The following is a 17,709-nucleotide window of genomic DNA, read 5'->3' as shown; positions in this document are numbered from 1 at the left end:
AAAAATTTGAAAATCAAGTAAAGTTGAAGAAAAATAGGTTGAATAAATTTAAAGTTCAAATTTGAATGTAATTTATATAAATTATTCTTTTGAAGAACTAGTATTTACTTTGTTGTTAGGTTTTTAGCTATAATTTTTATTGCTAACTCGGTTGCACGCGCTGGTGTCTTAAATGCAGTTTTTAGGTTGAGAATTGTTAGTATTCAATTGAGAATTTAAAGAATTGAAAAACAATTAAATTTAAACAGGAATAGATTAAATAGATGTAAAACTTAATTTTGTATGTTATTTGTATGCGTTGTTTGTTTGAAGAGCTAGAAGTTATTTTGTTGTTAGAAAAAGAATTGTATTTTTTTAGCTGTATGATTTTTTTCCCTTGGAAATTGAAAGTTTCCCTTGTAAATTTCAGAGCTGATAATCTTCAAAAAATTAATAACTAATTGAGGTTGGGCAAAAGTAAACTGAATAGAATTAGAAGTAAAAACTGAATGTAATTTATATGTATCATCTGTTCAGATAATGAGTAATTTACTTTGTTGTCGATATAAAGTTGTTTTGGTGTTAATTCTACTGTGTGTAATATTGCGGTATACAGTGACGTTTTATATCGCCCTAGAGAAGCATCTTTTTCTTGCTCGACCAGGTTAATCCACGAAGTAATAGAGAGAAGTATACAGTAATTATATCGATAATTAAAATTAGCCATGTTATTAAATTATTAAGATAATTATTATGTAAAACTAGAAAAAAAGAAAAAACCATTTCCCAAAATACTTCCCAAACCTAACTTAGTAAATTATTTAAACTCATAACACTTTGATTTTGTTTAATTAAATTTAAATCATCATTAATAGCTCTATCTTTGTCATCAACTTCGTGTTGTTGTTTTTCATTAGGATAATTATTTAAATTATTAAATGATGTAAAACTTAATACTGATCTTATTGGAGGTAATTTTGTTCCAGTAGTTGCAATACTTTTTAATTTCTCATTTAACAATTCATTGTGTTTTAAATCATCTGCATCATTTTCTGATGTTTGCGTATTTAATGTATGAGTAGGTAAGTTATTATTATTAGTAGTAGTAGTAGTATGTAATGTAGCAGGTTGTAAATGAGGTGATTGACTTGGGGTTTGTAAAGGAGTTTCATTTGGTGATATTATAAAATTTGATTGAAATCTCTTAGCACTACCATAACCATTATTACTTGATAACATTGTTAAATTAGTTAATGAAGAATTTGGAGAATTTGGTCTTGATTTTTTATTTATATGATGATGATTATTATTATTATTATTTTGATAAAATTCTAAATTTAAAGAAGTTGATGAGATTTGTTTTGGTAATGATATAAAATTAGATTTATTATTATTATTAGTATTATTCGTAGTTGTTGATTTTAATGGTGTCATTCTTTGTAAACTTGATAAATTTGTTGATGAAGTAGATCTTATTTTACCACTTAATGAGGATAATGAAGTTGATGAAGCATTAAATAATCTTGTATTGTTTAATCCTGATGATGATGATGATTTTTGTTGAAAATAATCATTTAAATTACTGAAAGATGATGTAGGAACTTGTGAATTAATTGCTTGAGATTGTGAATTTGGTGGTGGCATCATTGTTGTAGATGAGGAACTAGAAGTATCAGGTGAAGTTCCCAAAGAATGTAATGCTGAATTATTATTACTAAAAACTTTTTGATTTTCTGATATTATACTTGATGTTGAATCAGATTTTGAAATGTTTGAAAATTGATGATTATGATAACGTTGTTGAAAAGGTGGTGAATTATTACCTTGTTGACTTATTTTTGTTGGATAATGTCTAATTGAATCTGATGATATTGCTCTTGATGTTATAACTGGACGTGTTTGATTTGTGGTATGATTAACAATATTATTAGAAGATTGAGAATTTGGATGATTATATAATTGTTGGTGTTGTTGTTGAAGATTTTGTTGATGTTGTAAAGTTGTTGGTGATGAAGGTATTGAAAATACAGCTGATCCTTGTTGATTATAATGAGAAGGAATTTCTTCAAATGATCTATTACTTGTATATTGTTGTTGTGAATGAGAATTAGGTATTGAAGTAAATGACCCAACTTGTTTTAAGGAAGGAACAGTATTATTTGATTGTATTTGAGTTTGTGGGTGTTGTTGTGGCTGCTGTTGATGTTGTTGATGTATTACAGGTAAATGTTGAGGTAAAATTGGTTGCATATAACCATTACCATTTGATACATAATAAATAGGATATGATTGATGGAATACTTGATTTCCATTTCTATCTATACTAAAAGGAATATGTTGTTGATGTTGAATAGATATAGCTTCAACATTTCCATTATTATTATTAATATTTGATTCATTATTCTTATTTTTTCTTTTTCTTGTAGTTGGATTATTATGAATTCTTAGATGTCTTGTTAATTCATCTGATCTACTAAATCTTTTACTACAACCAGGAAATGTACAAGCATGAGGTTTTTCTCCAGTATGAGTTCTTATATGTCTTGTTTGATGTTCTAATCTATGAAATGCTTTTTCACAAAATGTACATTTATATGGTCTATCTTCTTTATTTTGTTTTTCTTTAACCGGCATCTTCCTTATGGGTGTTACTTTTACTGTATAACTAGTTTTTTACTTGTGACTGTGTGAAGGTAACTCCGAGGTGTGACTTATATGATAATTTCTGATTGAATAGATAGTTATGTCTTTGTTTTTAAGTGATGTAATGATGTAATTATTGATGGGTTAGTCAATGATGATGGTTAATTGTAAAAGAAGAAAAAGAAGTTATAATGTAATTAATCTTTTTTGAAAAGTAAATGTAAGAAATAAAAATTATTTTTTTAAATTTGTGGTAGGAAAGTAAAGTTCTATATTTAAATTTTCTTATATTGTGTATGGTAGTATATTAAGTATGGGGAAAAAATATAAAAGTATATTACTACTATAAAGGATTGTAAGTAAAAAATTTTAAAACTTTCACCATTAAAGTAACAAGTAAGTAAATCTAAAATTTAAACTTATTCAAATCTTATTGTTCTTAAAGCGAAGGTATAGAACTAATAGACATAGTAGAAAGATTAATAAGCCTAATAAACTTAATAGAATAAGATGATCAATTTTTGATTCTATCCTATAACAATAAGAATAATGTTGAACGTACTAAAATGTAGTTACACAAAAATGTAGAGTGTAACACAAACCAATTTTTCTAATTAATCCGAAATATTTAAAAGTTTCTTTTTACTTGTTACAAACAATAAAAGTTTGGGGGAGACATACGTTTTTATTTTTGCAAGCTCTCAAACTTATGTATTTCTTAATATGAAATATTGATACGTATAATTGGGAAAAATTTATTAATGCTGCAGAATTTTTGGTATTATAGAATGTATTTGTAGGGCTATATTCTGACAAAAGAACAGGAAATACCAAGCAACTCAAGAAGTCGGGATATTTCTTGATTTCAGACCATGGTTACATTTGAGGCTATTGACTTGTTTGAATTCCAAACTAAATTGAATCTAAATCTTAGCAATACATGACATTAGTATTTTTTCCGGTCAGAACATAGTGTTTCTTCGTATTCGATGAACTTTGAAAATAGTATAGTAAGATTTTTGCGATAAATGAATAGATCATACGAATGCAATTCTAAGATGAAAAACTCACACGTCCAGTCATTTACGTAATAGATACGTTCGCTGTAACTGACAATCTTAATAAACGTCTTGCTAGCACAATTTTGTGCAATATGATTAAAAAAAAAGATGGAGCATTATCGTCCAGATTATGAAATTTTTAAAAATTGTACAAATTGATTTCAAGCTAAGATAAAACCTTAGTACTTCATATTATGCTAGATTAATATTTTTGGAATTATATGATGTGGCATGAACTTGTTTCAAGCACCGATAAATCACCAACTTCTCTATTGAAATTGTTCTGTTATTTTAAAAATAAAAAATTATCCATATACTAATTACACAAAGTGTAGTCCAAAAAAGTGAAAAGTTTTTCCGATCAGTCTATATACAGTTTTTGTAACCTGCACTTAATAAGATAGTAATCTATACCGAAAAAGAAAAATAATTAACTATTTTGCAATATTTAGTGTTTATTGTTCAAGAACTTTCGCCCAGTGATTATATATCTAGTTATATCCCTTTACGATAAAACAGAATATGTTTCATCAAAAATTTAAGTATCAAATTATTGCTTATAAATTGGAAATTTATTATCCCCACAGCAAATTTAATTTTGGTCTAAGCGAAAATATGTTGCTAGATGATCGGTTTAAAATAATTTTTAAATCCACCACAACATTTTAGTATTTTGGGGTGTCGTTTATGAATAGAAAATTTGAGCCATATTTAACCAACAATAATCTAAAAAAACTTTGCTATAATAATTTATTAACGTATTTAACCGAAACAATAGACTTTGAAAATACTTTATACTAGTGTAAGTAATCTATTATACTTCTTTTTACCTAAAAAAGTTTAATTATTTTACCAGTTTCAAAATCATGTTATATAAGTTGTTGAATAGTATACTGTTAACTATTCCAATTCCAAAGAACAATAGAATTGCCCATGGGGTCTTAACCTTATTTTATATATAGAGATACATTTGAAACAATTTGATAATTAGAATGAATTTGCGCATTAAAATTGAAGTCACTAGCAAAACATTTATTATTTTCATACTTGGTTTTAGAATTGATTTTGAACTTAATGGAGTAGCAGTAATTCGTTAATAATGGCTCATATTTCCAAAGACGTATTATTTAAAATTTGAAGTAAAGTTATTTCCCTAAATTCAAAATTTTCATCATTTCCATTTCTAATTTTTCAAAAACGTGGTAATGAAAGCTGATGTATCAAATATTTTTAAACTTTACAAACAGGGAGGGGTAGATGCATCAAAACTTGTTATAAACTATTTAACTTTAAATCTTTTAAGGTTGAGCCGTATAAAAATATGAACAACTGATTTGTTATCGGAGTAGTTAGAACCCGGGGTAATTTAGAGTTTAATTTGAAACTCAACAATAAAAAGGACTGGGGCAAAAACGAGGGGGCGGTCTGTGTGTCTAGATTGTTTTTCTTGAATCTATTCTTCATGGCTGAATCAACGCCTTCTTTGACCATCATGGAAGAAATATAGGAACATATTGATTGTTTGTTTTTTTTCTCCTTAAAACTCAAAATCATGATTAGACTCATTTATTTGTAAAATTCATCGATTGGTTACTCCAATTACCATCCTAACCACAATACTACATTTTTCTCATAAATGATGTTTCTTGAATCAGTTGTCCTGATTGATTATTGATATTATCTTTATATGCATTGTCTTGTTTTAAGTTGATGTTTGCGGGATCTTTGTTGTTTGTATGTCTCTAAATCTTCTAGAGTCGTATTATTAAGTTGTTGAGATGTTACTGCATTTTTCTTGAGTGATCTTGATTCTTCTAGAGTAGTTGTTACAACTAAATTAAAATCAACAAGGTAATGATAATTCTTTATATCCTACATAAAATTCTTTACATGCCACCACATCAGGGTCAAATGCGAATCCAACTTCAACAACTTCTGGAAGTGGTACACAGCGAACTCTAATTGCTGCTACCGCAGATATTGATTCAAATTTTCAAGCTCATGATCATGCTCAGTCACCAAAAAGTTATATATAATTTGATCAATATTTTAGTCAATTAAACATAGGTAATTATCAGAATCGTATCTTAAATCGTTTGGATCTAGTATCTAGTATCTGCAAATTTAAAGATTTTGTGTTTATAGATCTCGCTACATCCGTACCTCAACTTTTTTAACATCTCAACTGCAATACTTAAGCTATCGTTTAATATAATTTTTCACATTACCTAAACATATTTCAATTCGAAATTGCTGCAAATAATAATTTATATTTCGTGTTGTAAAATATGATTCAACATAGAATCAATGACTCCTCTGTCAACTAAATTAATATAAAAATCGGATTTAGAAGCAATACAACCATGATCGTTTGCAAAGAAAACAGTTGGTCCCTCATTGTTCCCTCAATAATCTATAATCTTAGAAATCGATATGAAGATAAATAATTACCGTTGCAGTACGGAGTTGTTTTTATTATGTGTTACGCTAAATTTGATATTCATAAAATTTTATCCTAGTTTCCTATATTTGGATCAAAATGGATATCTATAATAACAAAAGAGTAAAAGATAAATTAAGTTTAATGTTCAAAAAACAAGAATTAAAGTGTGTTTGGTTATCATTAAATAATATTCTACGTAATATATTTTTAAAAATCATAATTAAAATCAATCCATTGATCAAACCATTGTAAATTACCTAATAAATTATCGATTTCAATTGATGGATAAGAATCTACTGGATTAGGTTGTTCATCATGATCTAATGAGTTAGTACTTGTTGGAGTAGTTGATGATAATTCTCTTATTGATTGATTTTGTTGTTGTTGTTGTGAAATATTTTGATTTGATGATTGTTGTTGATGCTCTGATTGATCTTTTGAATTTACGGTTGTTGCTTGAGCTTGAGCTGAGTTCATGTTACATCTATATAATTGTTTTTGAAATACTTTATTAAACTCATTATTTTTATTTTCTTCTTCATTTTCATTAGTTTTTGAGTTTTTATTATTATCATTAATTATTATATCATTTACTCCTAATTGTGAAAAATATTGTTTATTTACATCTGATGATCCATGATCAACTCCAATATTATTTAATGCTTTAATATCTTCTTCTAATCTTAATGTTAAAATTTTATTAGCCATTTTTAAAGCCCATGTACATTCTCTTACCATTTTAAATCTTTCTCTAAATATCATTTTATTTTGATCATTTCTAATAGGTGATTTTCTTAAAATTGTAAAAAATTTTATAGTAGTTTTTAACATTTCTCTTGATTGTAATACATGAATTCCTCCATTCATTAAACAAATAGAATTAACTCCAATATTAAATAATAATAGCAAAATAGAATACCATGGTGTATATATCAAATTAGCTTTATTAATTTTATCTAAAACATCTAATACTCCATGACCTGCATCAAGTACCATTTCAGTTTTTAAACCATGACTTGCAATTTTTCTACCAATATGATTAAATAATACTTTACCATGAATACATAAAACTAAATCATAATAATGTAATTTAACTTGAGCTTTTACTAAAGAACTAATTTTAGAATCATCATTTTTATTAAATAATAAATCATTTCTAAATCCAACATTATTAAACCATTCATGTAATTTAACTAATTCAGTATTAACTTGTTGATACTTTAATAAATGAGGATTATCAGTTGGAGATGTATGTATAAAATTAGATATTCTAGCAATATGAATTAAACCTAAAGCAGGTAATGTTAACCAATCATCTTTTTCAGTTTCCTTTTCAAAATCAAAACTTGGAAAACCTCTTGCAAAATCTTCATCTCTAATCCCACTATATCTTCCAGTTTGTAATCCAAAAATTCTATCAAATGTAAAAACACACCAAAATATTCTTTTTGCTTTTAATCTTTCATAAGCTGTACTTACTAATATCTTGGGATTTTCTTCACTAAATCCTAATCCCATTGATTTTGTCATAATAACTGCTTGACCTAATGCATGTGAACAAGAAGTTTGTCTATGAGCAACTCTTAAATATAAAGCCATTAATAACCAACTTTGAATTAATTCAAATGATTCCCATTCAAAACTTAATATACTTATTACTTTATATGCATATTTAAATAATTTTTCTTCTAATTGTAACATTTCAATATTTGGACCTTTTGGTTTTTGAAATTCAGTAAATCTTATAGCTAATACATAAATTAAAAATAATACTGCTGAAAATAATTTTGTTTGATTAGTTTTTATATCATGATCATTTTTTGATAATTCTTCTTTTCTTAATTTATCATAAGCTTCATATTGTTCTCTAAATACTGTCTCATGTAAAATGGCAAATAATGGATTAATTTCTTTAAAAAAATAATTAATTAAATATTTTTCATCAAATTTTATATCAATTTTAGGTAATAATGGTAAATCTTCACTTGTTAAATAATTAACTCCTGACATATTCCAACCAAAATATTGAGGTCTTGGTATAGTAACTTGATTTTTCAGTTCTTCAGATAAATTAGAATACATTGATTTACATAATTCAACTATCAATAAATTTTGATGACGTCTTGAAAATCTCCATTTTGAACTTGATGAAAATAAAGTTTCTGTAATTTGTTCACTTTCTGGTTCTTCAACTCTTGGGGTTTTAAATAATTCACAAGATCCTGATAAAATATTTTCTAAATATTGAACTCTATTTTCTAAATGTGATACATATTCTGTTGTATTTGATTTATCAACTGTAGGTAATCCAAAAGGTTCTGCATTTATCATTGATAATTTTTGACGTTTATTTTGTTCATATCCTGATTGAGATTGGCTGGAACCAGATTTTGAATCATTCCCATTAGATGAATTTGAAAAAGTACATTCTTTCTTTTGTCTAGTACATGTAGTACACGGTATAGTACCAGAACATTTTATTTTATGAGTTTTACATCTATCACAAGCTTTTCGTACTCTAAGTCTTGGTTTCTGTTCTTGTTGTCGAAGTTGTGGCTGCAAGGGTTGTGCTATATTCGAATAATTTTGATCTGATTGAATTGGTGGTGTTTGATGTTGTATTGTTTGACCGATGTTAAGACTACCAGGCTCAAGCTTAGTATTTATTTGTTGTAAGTGCTGTGGGTGTTGCTGTGTCAGTTGTTGCTGTTGTTGTTGTTGTTGTTGTTGTTGCTGTATCAGTTGAGATTGTCTATAGGAATAGACAGGTGGTAATTGGACCGTACCATACGGGGAAAAAGTTGTGTTTGGAGTAGCACCAGAATTTACATTATCAGGAAGTGAAATTTTCGGAAGATCATAACTTCCATTTTGCTCAGACATAACAAATGCTTTGATTTTTGAGGAACGAGTTGTGATTAGTATACTTGATTAATTACATTCGTCAGAAAATAGATGTTTCATAATAAAAGTGTTTCAAATTTAAATCCTAAAAGCCGATCAGGTTTTAATGCTACCAATTCGTCTTAGCTATTTTCTTACAAAATAACTGAAGATCATAGACTTATTTATAAATACATGAATAGTATTGGATCTAAATGAAGACACCTCAAGAATCTAAAGTTTTCGGTATAAGGTTAACACTAGGAGTGGTGCAGTCTGAAATTCATACTTTATATATTTTGTGACTATCATTTATGAATTTAAATTTGGATTACACAAGCTTTGGACCATTTATTAGTTAACTCAAGTGAAAAATTTTCATGATTTCATAAATATCATAAACCATCAATTTTATCATTATTAGCAATAGGAATGCCAAAAAACAAGAAAAGACAGTACATCCGCTGCTACTATTAATACGGCTCCCACTACTGCAGCTTCATATAATGCTAATACTGAAGTGGTAAATGGTGATAATGATACTGCGATCGGCAACAGCTCAACTTCAACTTCAGGGGATGAGGTCATCAAATCAGAGCAACTGGTACAGATTCCATGATTTCATCCTCTGATGTTGGAGCTAAGAGTAGATCCTCGATCCAGATCTCAATCAAATGAGCGGAAGAAGATCTGATAGTTATTTGGATCATGCCTTCAAAAGGATCGAGAGTAATAGCACCAGTGCAAATATGTAACTTTCAGGGCACATTGCAGTATCATGAAGGCAACAAATACTGAGTTCCAATGGAGGGGAAGGAATCTTTCGAGTTACTAAATAACCCAGTTAAATATCCTAACATAATACATTTTACAGCATTTGGTTCTAATTTAGATCTGTATTGATCAAGTAAATGTGCATATGCTGTACCAAATGCTGTAAAACGTATTATGTGAAGATATTTAAGGAAGAAACTGGGTTATTCATATTTTATCAGATTCAGACCATATCAACTTTGATGATTAATTGAGAAAGTATGTTGAACTGAATGAAAGTCATTCTACCAGTGGTCATGAGTCATGAAAAGTTCAGTACCTTATGAGAGATTATCTCCAAACTATTGCAGAGAAGAATTATAATACATCCTGTGCATTAAGTAAAAATAATTCATCGGAAACAAGGTATAAGAATTATCACGAACGTTATATTGTTACTTGATGTTAACGATTTAGTTCTTGATTATTCGTATATCTTGAGACCAAATATTACTTCTTAATGCCCCCAGTGATGTTTGCGGAGTCTTTGATATCATGAAGAGAGTTAAACAAATAGAGAATAAATTTAAACTTAATCACGAACTTTTTAATAGGAAAAGATCATTTATGGTTTATTATTTCAATTCAAAAGTGTGATTATTGGTATATAGTGTTAATTAATTTCAAATGTCTTAACAATCTAAATTACCCATTCATCAGTTTTAAGAGTGACGACAACGATAAAATCAATAAATCCGACGAATAAATAGCTAAGGACATAACAATTCTTTCAAAGAATTAAGTCCTGCTAAATTATTTATGAAATATCTAATTCACTAAGTGCATCACAATAAATCCTATTTGATCTATTTAGTAAAATCAAATACAACCTTATTAACTTTATGTTCATCAAATAATTTAAAAGCTTCCTTTGCATTTAAAATAGAAGTTTTATAATCAATAAATTCATTAAATGAAAATTTTAATTTTTCAAATATTGTAAAAGATTCATTAAATAAAGCCCATGCATGACATCTACCAACTGATAAATTTATATTTTTTAAATATAATTCAAGAGCATTAAAAGGTAATGAACCATGACCCATTCCTAAAGATGATATAAATCCATTTGAACGTATTGCATCATATGCTGTTTTTAAAGCTGATGGTGCTCCAACTACTTCTAATACTGCATCAAATCCAAGACCATTTAAATCTGTTTGTATAAAATTTTTTAATTCATTTGGTTCAGTTTCAAAATTTATAACTTTATAAGCACCTAATCTTTTAGCTTCATTTAATCTTGATTCAATACTATCAATTACAACTATTTTTTCAAAACCAAAATATTTTAATATACGTAATGCACATAAACCTACGGGACCAGCTCCAATTTGACAAATTGAAATATCTTTAAATTCTTGTTTTGGATAACCTTCAGCTTGTTCAATTTTGAAAAAATCTATAATTTTTTTAACTCCATAATAACCTGTTGTAAAAATATCAGCCATTAATAAATAGACAGAATCATCTATTTCTTGATCTTTAGTGCTATTTTCTGGAATTTTACTTAAAACATTCTCTGCATACGGAACTAATACATATTCTGCTTGACATCCATCTAATCCCTTTTTACCAAATGTATTTGTTTTAATACATTGTCCAGTATATCCATATTTACAATAAAAACATTCACCACATTGAATTGAAAAATTTGCTATAACTTTATCTCCCTTTTGGAAATTTTTTATATTTGATCCAATTTCATAAATTTGAGCAATCATTTCATGTCCAACTATTGTTCCTATAGGTCCAGGAGTTACATTACCTCTATATACATGCATATCTGATCCACATAATCCTGAATATAATACTTTTACAATAACTTGATTTGGTTCAGTAATTTGAGGAATTGGTTTATCTTCAACTTCTATATTGTATGGTCCACGAAACACAACTGCTTTCATTGTCTTTTGATTATCAGTCATTTTGTGGTAGTTTGAATTCAATTAGAATATTAAAAACTGAAATCTAGAATATTGTTTATGGTATCATTGTGATTAAATTTAATCGAATGATTCAAGATATTTATTTATAAATTTTTCAAAATTTATCCGCGAAGAAAATCTTTTGAATTGTGGGGGATTCCGATAAGACGAGAGACAATTGGTCTAGATCTTGAAATAGTTTACGTCGTCCTTTCAAGAGTGTTTGATTGTTCTGACGCTCTGTGTCGTTAGTAGTAGTACCAGTGAAAGAGAAGGTTGATGCTTTTTACATTCTAATAGTTAACAACGAGAGAACATAGGTATTCTTTACCATATTAAATTCATAATTCTATAATCAATTGTCCTAATTTTCTATAAGTAATTCCATACCTAATCCTAAGCTAAATATTGAATAAAAGTATTCTTAACAACATCTTTCATATTTTTTAAAAATTGATTATAACTTAAAATTTTATTCATAAAATTATAAATAAAAAACATTAAAATATTTATACAAATAACATTACCAATCATTGCATAAGTTAAATATATGAAAATTGTTAAATATTTTAATGTTAATTTATTTGTTATTTGAGGAAATGAATTTGAAATTGAATCAAATATTTTGAAAATTAATGTTGATTTTATTGGAATACATTTAATTTTATTATCTGATTCTGATTCTTTTATACAATTTGTTGATAACATTGAAACAATATAATTTATAATGAAAAATTTTAAATTTTGTAAAATTGATAAATTCTTATTTGATTCTATATCCATAAAATAAAATAAATCACCATTATTTTCCATTAATTTTTCATGTTTCTGCAAGAAATTTAAATTATCATTTACAATAAATGTAATTAAATCTTTTAAAAAATTATCACTAAATGTTAAAACATCACAAAATGCAAATATCATATTCATTATACCATGAAAATACAGTTGAATCATTATTAAAAAAAATAAAGTTCTTATACTTTGAACCATTATATAAAATACTTTGAGGATACTTAATTTAAGATAATGTTTTAAATTTTGAATAGTTAAATTTGACCAAATCCTTGAATAATTTAATAATATTATGGGAAGAAATTTAAACCATCGTATTCGTATATAATTATTTATATATGTTATATTTGAATCACTTCGTGGTCTTCTTTGATTATTATGATTTCTCATTACTCTATGAATTGCTTCTATTGTTTCTAATCTATCATTTGTTGATAATGTATCTAAATATTGATTTATTTGACCTCTTTGAAATACTTCCAATAAAGGCATATCTAAGTTTTGAAATATATCGACATTAGGAGTATCCATAGTCCTTTGTTTCTTTAGTTGTGTGCTTAAATTAAGTTGATAAGTAGAATTTGAATTTTTTTTGATTTGTGATCAAAGTTGGTGATAAAAAGAATTGCGGCTTATCGTATTAAGTTTGTGGTTTTACATTTATATCCGATTGCTTCACCGAAAGAGATTACATCAAATGCTTACATCATTATGATATGTGTATTAATATACTATATTCCTACTTTTCAATCAACTTGTAATAATTTCCATAATTTGAGCAGTTTTTATAGGTAAAATTCTTTTACTTGCAATTTTATTACTTATAAATTTTTGATCTTCTTGACAAATTTTTAATAAATGTTTTATAAATTGAAAACAATGTAATATAACATCTTGATCAGTATCTAATATATCATTTATAAAATTTGAAGATAATTTTATATCATTATTATTATCATTTTGGTGTTCATTTTGGTTTTCAATTCTATTGCCATTTTCATTTCCATTATCAATTTTATTCTTCATATTATTTTCAACTATAATGATTATAAAACAAGTTGCAAAAATTTCTATAATATCAAAACATAAAATTATAGGTAAACTTGATAAAATTTCAATTAAATTTATAGTTGATTTAATAATTTCTTTCTTTTTTAAATATAATTTTTCACCCATACCTAAATGAATTTTATTTAAAATTTTAAATTGAAAAAGATATGGTGATTTAAAATTTAAATCAAAATTTAATTTTCTTAAAATAATTTCTTCACGAAATAATAATTGATCTTTCCATTCCCAATATATTTTACTTTGTTCATCAATAACAGGTGGTGGTAATTTTTGACCAGTTTTTTGGTTGATTATTGGTTGTAAAGGATTTTTTAAATTACATGATATTAAACTTATTTTATCTGGTTGTCTATAATTATCATTTAATTTACATGATAATGCAAAAGCTGCTGATGTAACAAAATATTTTGATCCTGTTATTGGAACTCTCATATAAAATCTATGTAAATATACAGTTGTTGCTAATATTGTTGGACCATCAACTTTTAATTTTGTACCTAGTCGTATTAAAAATTCATGAATTGATTCTTTTAATCTTAATTCATGAGATAATGATATAGGACGTTTATCTAGTCGACTTGGAGTATTATTTAATACTATAGTCTCGGGGAATATCCATATACTGTTTGATTTTGAATATTTATGATATTTTGATTTTTGATTTTGATTATTATCATTATTAGGTCGCCTTTGATTTTGATCTATAGTTTTATTGAGTTGATTATTACTTTCGTGATCTCTTTGTGAGTTGTGTAAATGATTTAATGATGTAGAAGACCCATTATTGGCCATTGTATGTTGAAGTATATGCTAATGTGATGGTAGTTGCAGATGAACTGGATTGTTTTGTAAATCTATTATTATGTGTTTAGTATGTTTTCTGATTGTAAAGATCTTTTTGTTTTTTTTCATTTCTTTAGTTTCGTAATTGCAACCAAATTTGATATAGCACTCTCCAACAACAAATATCAACCTGTTATTGGAATTACACCAATGATACAAGTACTGGTACTAGTTTACAGCAGGAGAATGTATTTAACTGTTAAAGGCTCGGTCGGTGAAAAATAGCATGTGTTAAACTGCTGGTAATGTTGAATACAGAGCAGTTTTCATGTAAAATAGCGATGGTTTGGATCAAGTGTTTTTTGATCAGTACTAAAGATTAATCCTGACTTGATTTTGAATCAGTTAGCTCCAACCTTAACCATTCTTGAGACTATTGCCTGTTGAAAGTCTACCTCCTACAAAACAATTCTATGACAATTCCTGTACATAAATTACGTCTCAAAATTTATTGAAATCAAAAATTGACAATACAAAAAAAATTTTCAAAATTTTCAATAAGTAAATATTTCACCTTAATTGAAACCATAGATCAACACCAGACAAAAATCACTCCCACCAAAACCATGGCATCTGATAATTCATTTATGCATTTGATAAGACCAAATGTATTAGCACCGGCAGCTGGATCAGCAAATGGACCAGCTAAAATTAAAATTCATACACCAGCAATATTAACAATATTAGAAATTATATCAAAACAAATTTTAGGTAAAAGAATTATTGGAAGTTTATTAGGTATAAGATCAGATGATGGATTAGAAATTGAAATTAAAGATGCTTTTATGGTTCCAATTAATGAAACTGGTGATTCAATTATAATAGAAGATCAAGCTCATAAATTATTATATCAATTATATAAAAAATCACATCCAAAAGAAACTGTTTTAGGATGGTTTGCAAGTATGAAAGAAATTGATGATACAACTAGTTTAATACATGATTTTTATTCAAAAGGAACAGATAGATGTTTTCCTCATCCTGCTATATTTTTAAATATTCAATATTTAAATGAAAAAAATGAAATTATAACACCAACTTTTAAAACTTATATAGGAGCAGCAGTTGGAAAACCACAAACTAAATCAAATGTACAAATTGGTTGGAATAAAACAACAAATGTTAATAATTCATATATTTTTACACCAATTCCAAATTTTATAATTAATGGTACAATAACTGAAAAAATTGCATATAATCAATTATTACAAAATTCAATAATAAATAATACAAATAGAGACCAAGAACAACAGTCATCAAACAACAACACATCATCATCTTCATCATCATTATCAGTTTCTACATCATCATCAACATCATCATCATTTTCATCATCATCAAATCAATTATCATTTTTATCTCAAAATTTACAACAAGTACAAAAAAATGTTGAAAATTTAATCACCTATATAAATAATTTATCAACCACTGATAAAAATTCAAATAAAAATTTAAATTTATTAAGACAATTAATAAATAATTTAATAAATAAACCTGAAATCTTGATTAATACTGAAATTTTAAATAAAAATTTTGAAAATTATAATCAAGATATTATAATGATTGAATATTTAACTAAAGCTTTAAAAGATCAAATTGAATTAAGTGCAAGATTAACTGCAAAAGCAGAATCTGAAAAAAGATATTAATTTATAGAGATATTTCAATTTGATTTTTAAGTTGGAAGAAGAGTGCAAAATGAATTATTAAATAGAAATTTCACAAATTATTGGGAGGTTGACGATTGTACGGGAAAAATCAATGTCATGGTTGAGTTTTAGCTATCAGTGCAAGAATTAATAGATTTTGATATTTTACTTCATGATGATTTTAATAGACATTGATATAAAAGATTTGAGCAAAAATTAAACAAATTAAGCGATCAATTTTTTGCTTCTTTATAGATTAATAGGTTAGTTCAAAAGCTGTAATAACACAATCATTAATGATTTATTAGAATTCAAATTATCACTTTCTCCTTTTCTTGAATCTTTAATTGAGTAAGACAAATTAAATACTACCCAAGAGACTAAATAAACCCTATTTATATGATTTGTTTGATCAATATTTGGGGTATGCGATATGATCAGTATCTAGATAATATAAATGAGCAGCATAAACTTTAGTTCTAATCGTACTTTAATTACTACGATATTTGGGGACCGTATTACCGGGCTAAAGCTTAATTTTCAAACCTTAGCTTAGGTTAAGTAGATCTAATAATATAATGTAAGAAATCAAATTCTTTTGTGAAACAATTTGTATTAAAATCTGAGACATCCAATAAAAAAGTGTGGTTCAGTAACAATAATTAATATGGCGAATTAGTATAAATGTTAATGTATAAATATGTCAATGTAGTATTCTACTAATTTACTACTACTACTTACTACTTTACTTCAACCTATACTTTACGAATATTACTTGTGTGAGTTAAATTTCAATTAAAGTTTTACTTCTCTCACATACTTATTTTTCTATATTCTCATCTGTGAGATGATTATAATAATAAATGTAACATCTTTTAACATTAAGTATATATTATAAGATTTAAGATTTTTCATTTAACTTTCTCAATTTCTTAATCTTTTTCAATAGACTATGAAAACATTATTTATATACCTCTTGAAAATGTGTATATGTGAAAATGTGTAACGAAGAATGTCAGTTTAAAAGTCACAAGAGTAAATAAATAAATAATAGGAATACAAAAGGGGTAATAGTAAATAGATTATATTGCATCTGTTAAAAACATTAGTGAATAACAGAAGTATAGTATACCTATATTCTATTTTATCCACTATAACCAGTTGATTAGTACGCTGTATCCTTGATATTCCTAGTATCTAGGATGGATATAGTATTGTAGATATAGTATTGTAGATACCTAGTATCTATGGTAGTATTAGTTCTCTTCTTATATACTTACATTTCTTTATTGTCTCTTCTAATCCTTATTGTTTTAATCATTCATACATTATACATAGATAATAATAATATTGAAACAATAAAAAAATATAATAAAGAGAGAGAGAAGAGATAAATCATACAATATACATTTCTCCTTTCTTTATATCACATATTCTTACAACCAATAAGAAACCAATAATCTAGTATTATACTATATATATTCAAGCAGATATACCTATACAAGTATATTATTACTACTCATCGTGTAAGCTTAAATCAACATTATCTACATCAGCTCAATAATTTTTTAAGAAAAGGAGGAGAAGTTATATACTACTAC

At 26.4% G+C, this 17,709-nt stretch overlaps 6 protein-coding genes across 6 annotated transcripts; 1 reads left to right on the top strand and 5 right to left on the bottom strand. All coding sequences in view use genetic code 12, as the record gives it.

Annotated features, from left to right (window-relative positions):
- Positions 1 to 783: 783 nt before the first annotated feature.
- On the bottom strand, positions 784 to 2,613 carry MIG1 (transcription factor; the record flags this gene model as incomplete). Its single annotated transcript, XM_051760820.1, has 1 exon — positions 784 to 2,613. The coding sequence occupies one exon, from the start codon at positions 2,611 to 2,613 to the stop codon at positions 784 to 786; it is 1,830 nt and encodes a 609-aa protein (XP_051611533.1).
- A 3,720-nt stretch (positions 2,614 to 6,333) lies between these two features.
- On the bottom strand, positions 6,334 to 9,009 carry CTA7 (Cta7p; the record flags this gene model as incomplete). The annotated part of the gene is made up of 1 exon (XM_051760819.1): positions 6,334 to 9,009. The coding sequence occupies one exon, from the start codon at positions 9,007 to 9,009 to the stop codon at positions 6,334 to 6,336; it is 2,676 nt and encodes an 891-aa protein (XP_051611532.1).
- A 1,619-nt stretch (positions 9,010 to 10,628) lies between these two features.
- Positions 10,629 to 11,750, bottom strand: KGF55_005771 (uncharacterized protein; the record flags this gene model as incomplete). Its single annotated transcript, XM_051760818.1, has 1 exon — positions 10,629 to 11,750. One exon carries the CDS (start codon positions 11,748 to 11,750, stop codon positions 10,629 to 10,631), a length of 1,122 nt encoding a protein of 373 aa, XP_051611531.1.
- A 396-nt stretch (positions 11,751 to 12,146) lies between these two features.
- On the bottom strand, positions 12,147 to 13,076 carry KGF55_005770 (uncharacterized protein; the record flags this gene model as incomplete). Its single annotated transcript, XM_051760817.1, has 1 exon — positions 12,147 to 13,076. The coding sequence occupies one exon, from the start codon at positions 13,074 to 13,076 to the stop codon at positions 12,147 to 12,149; it is 930 nt and encodes a 309-aa protein (XP_051611530.1).
- Positions 13,077 to 13,295: 219 nt separating this feature from the next.
- On the bottom strand, positions 13,296 to 14,408 carry BUR2 (Bur2p; the record flags this gene model as incomplete). The annotated part of the gene is made up of 1 exon (XM_051760816.1): positions 13,296 to 14,408. The coding sequence occupies one exon, from the start codon at positions 14,406 to 14,408 to the stop codon at positions 13,296 to 13,298; it is 1,113 nt and encodes a 370-aa protein (XP_051611529.1).
- Positions 14,409 to 15,025: 617 nt separating this feature from the next.
- KGF55_005768 (uncharacterized protein) lies at positions 15,026 to 16,108 on the top strand (the record flags this gene model as incomplete). Its single annotated transcript, XM_051760815.1, has 1 exon — positions 15,026 to 16,108. The coding sequence occupies one exon, from the start codon at positions 15,026 to 15,028 to the stop codon at positions 16,106 to 16,108; it is 1,083 nt and encodes a 360-aa protein (XP_051611528.1).
- Between the last annotated feature and the right edge of the window lie 1,601 nt (positions 16,109 to 17,709).

The sequence above is a fragment of the Candida pseudojiufengensis genome (genome assembly GCF_024610245.1).
Source record: "Candida pseudojiufengensis strain CBS 10847 chromosome Unknown scaffold28, whole genome shotgun sequence".
NCBI lineage: Eukaryota > Fungi > Ascomycota > Pichiomycetes > Serinales > Debaryomycetaceae > Lodderomyces > Lodderomyces pseudojiufengensis.
Note: the sequence above shows the minus strand (reverse complement) of the source record. Positions and strands in the feature narration are given on the sequence as shown.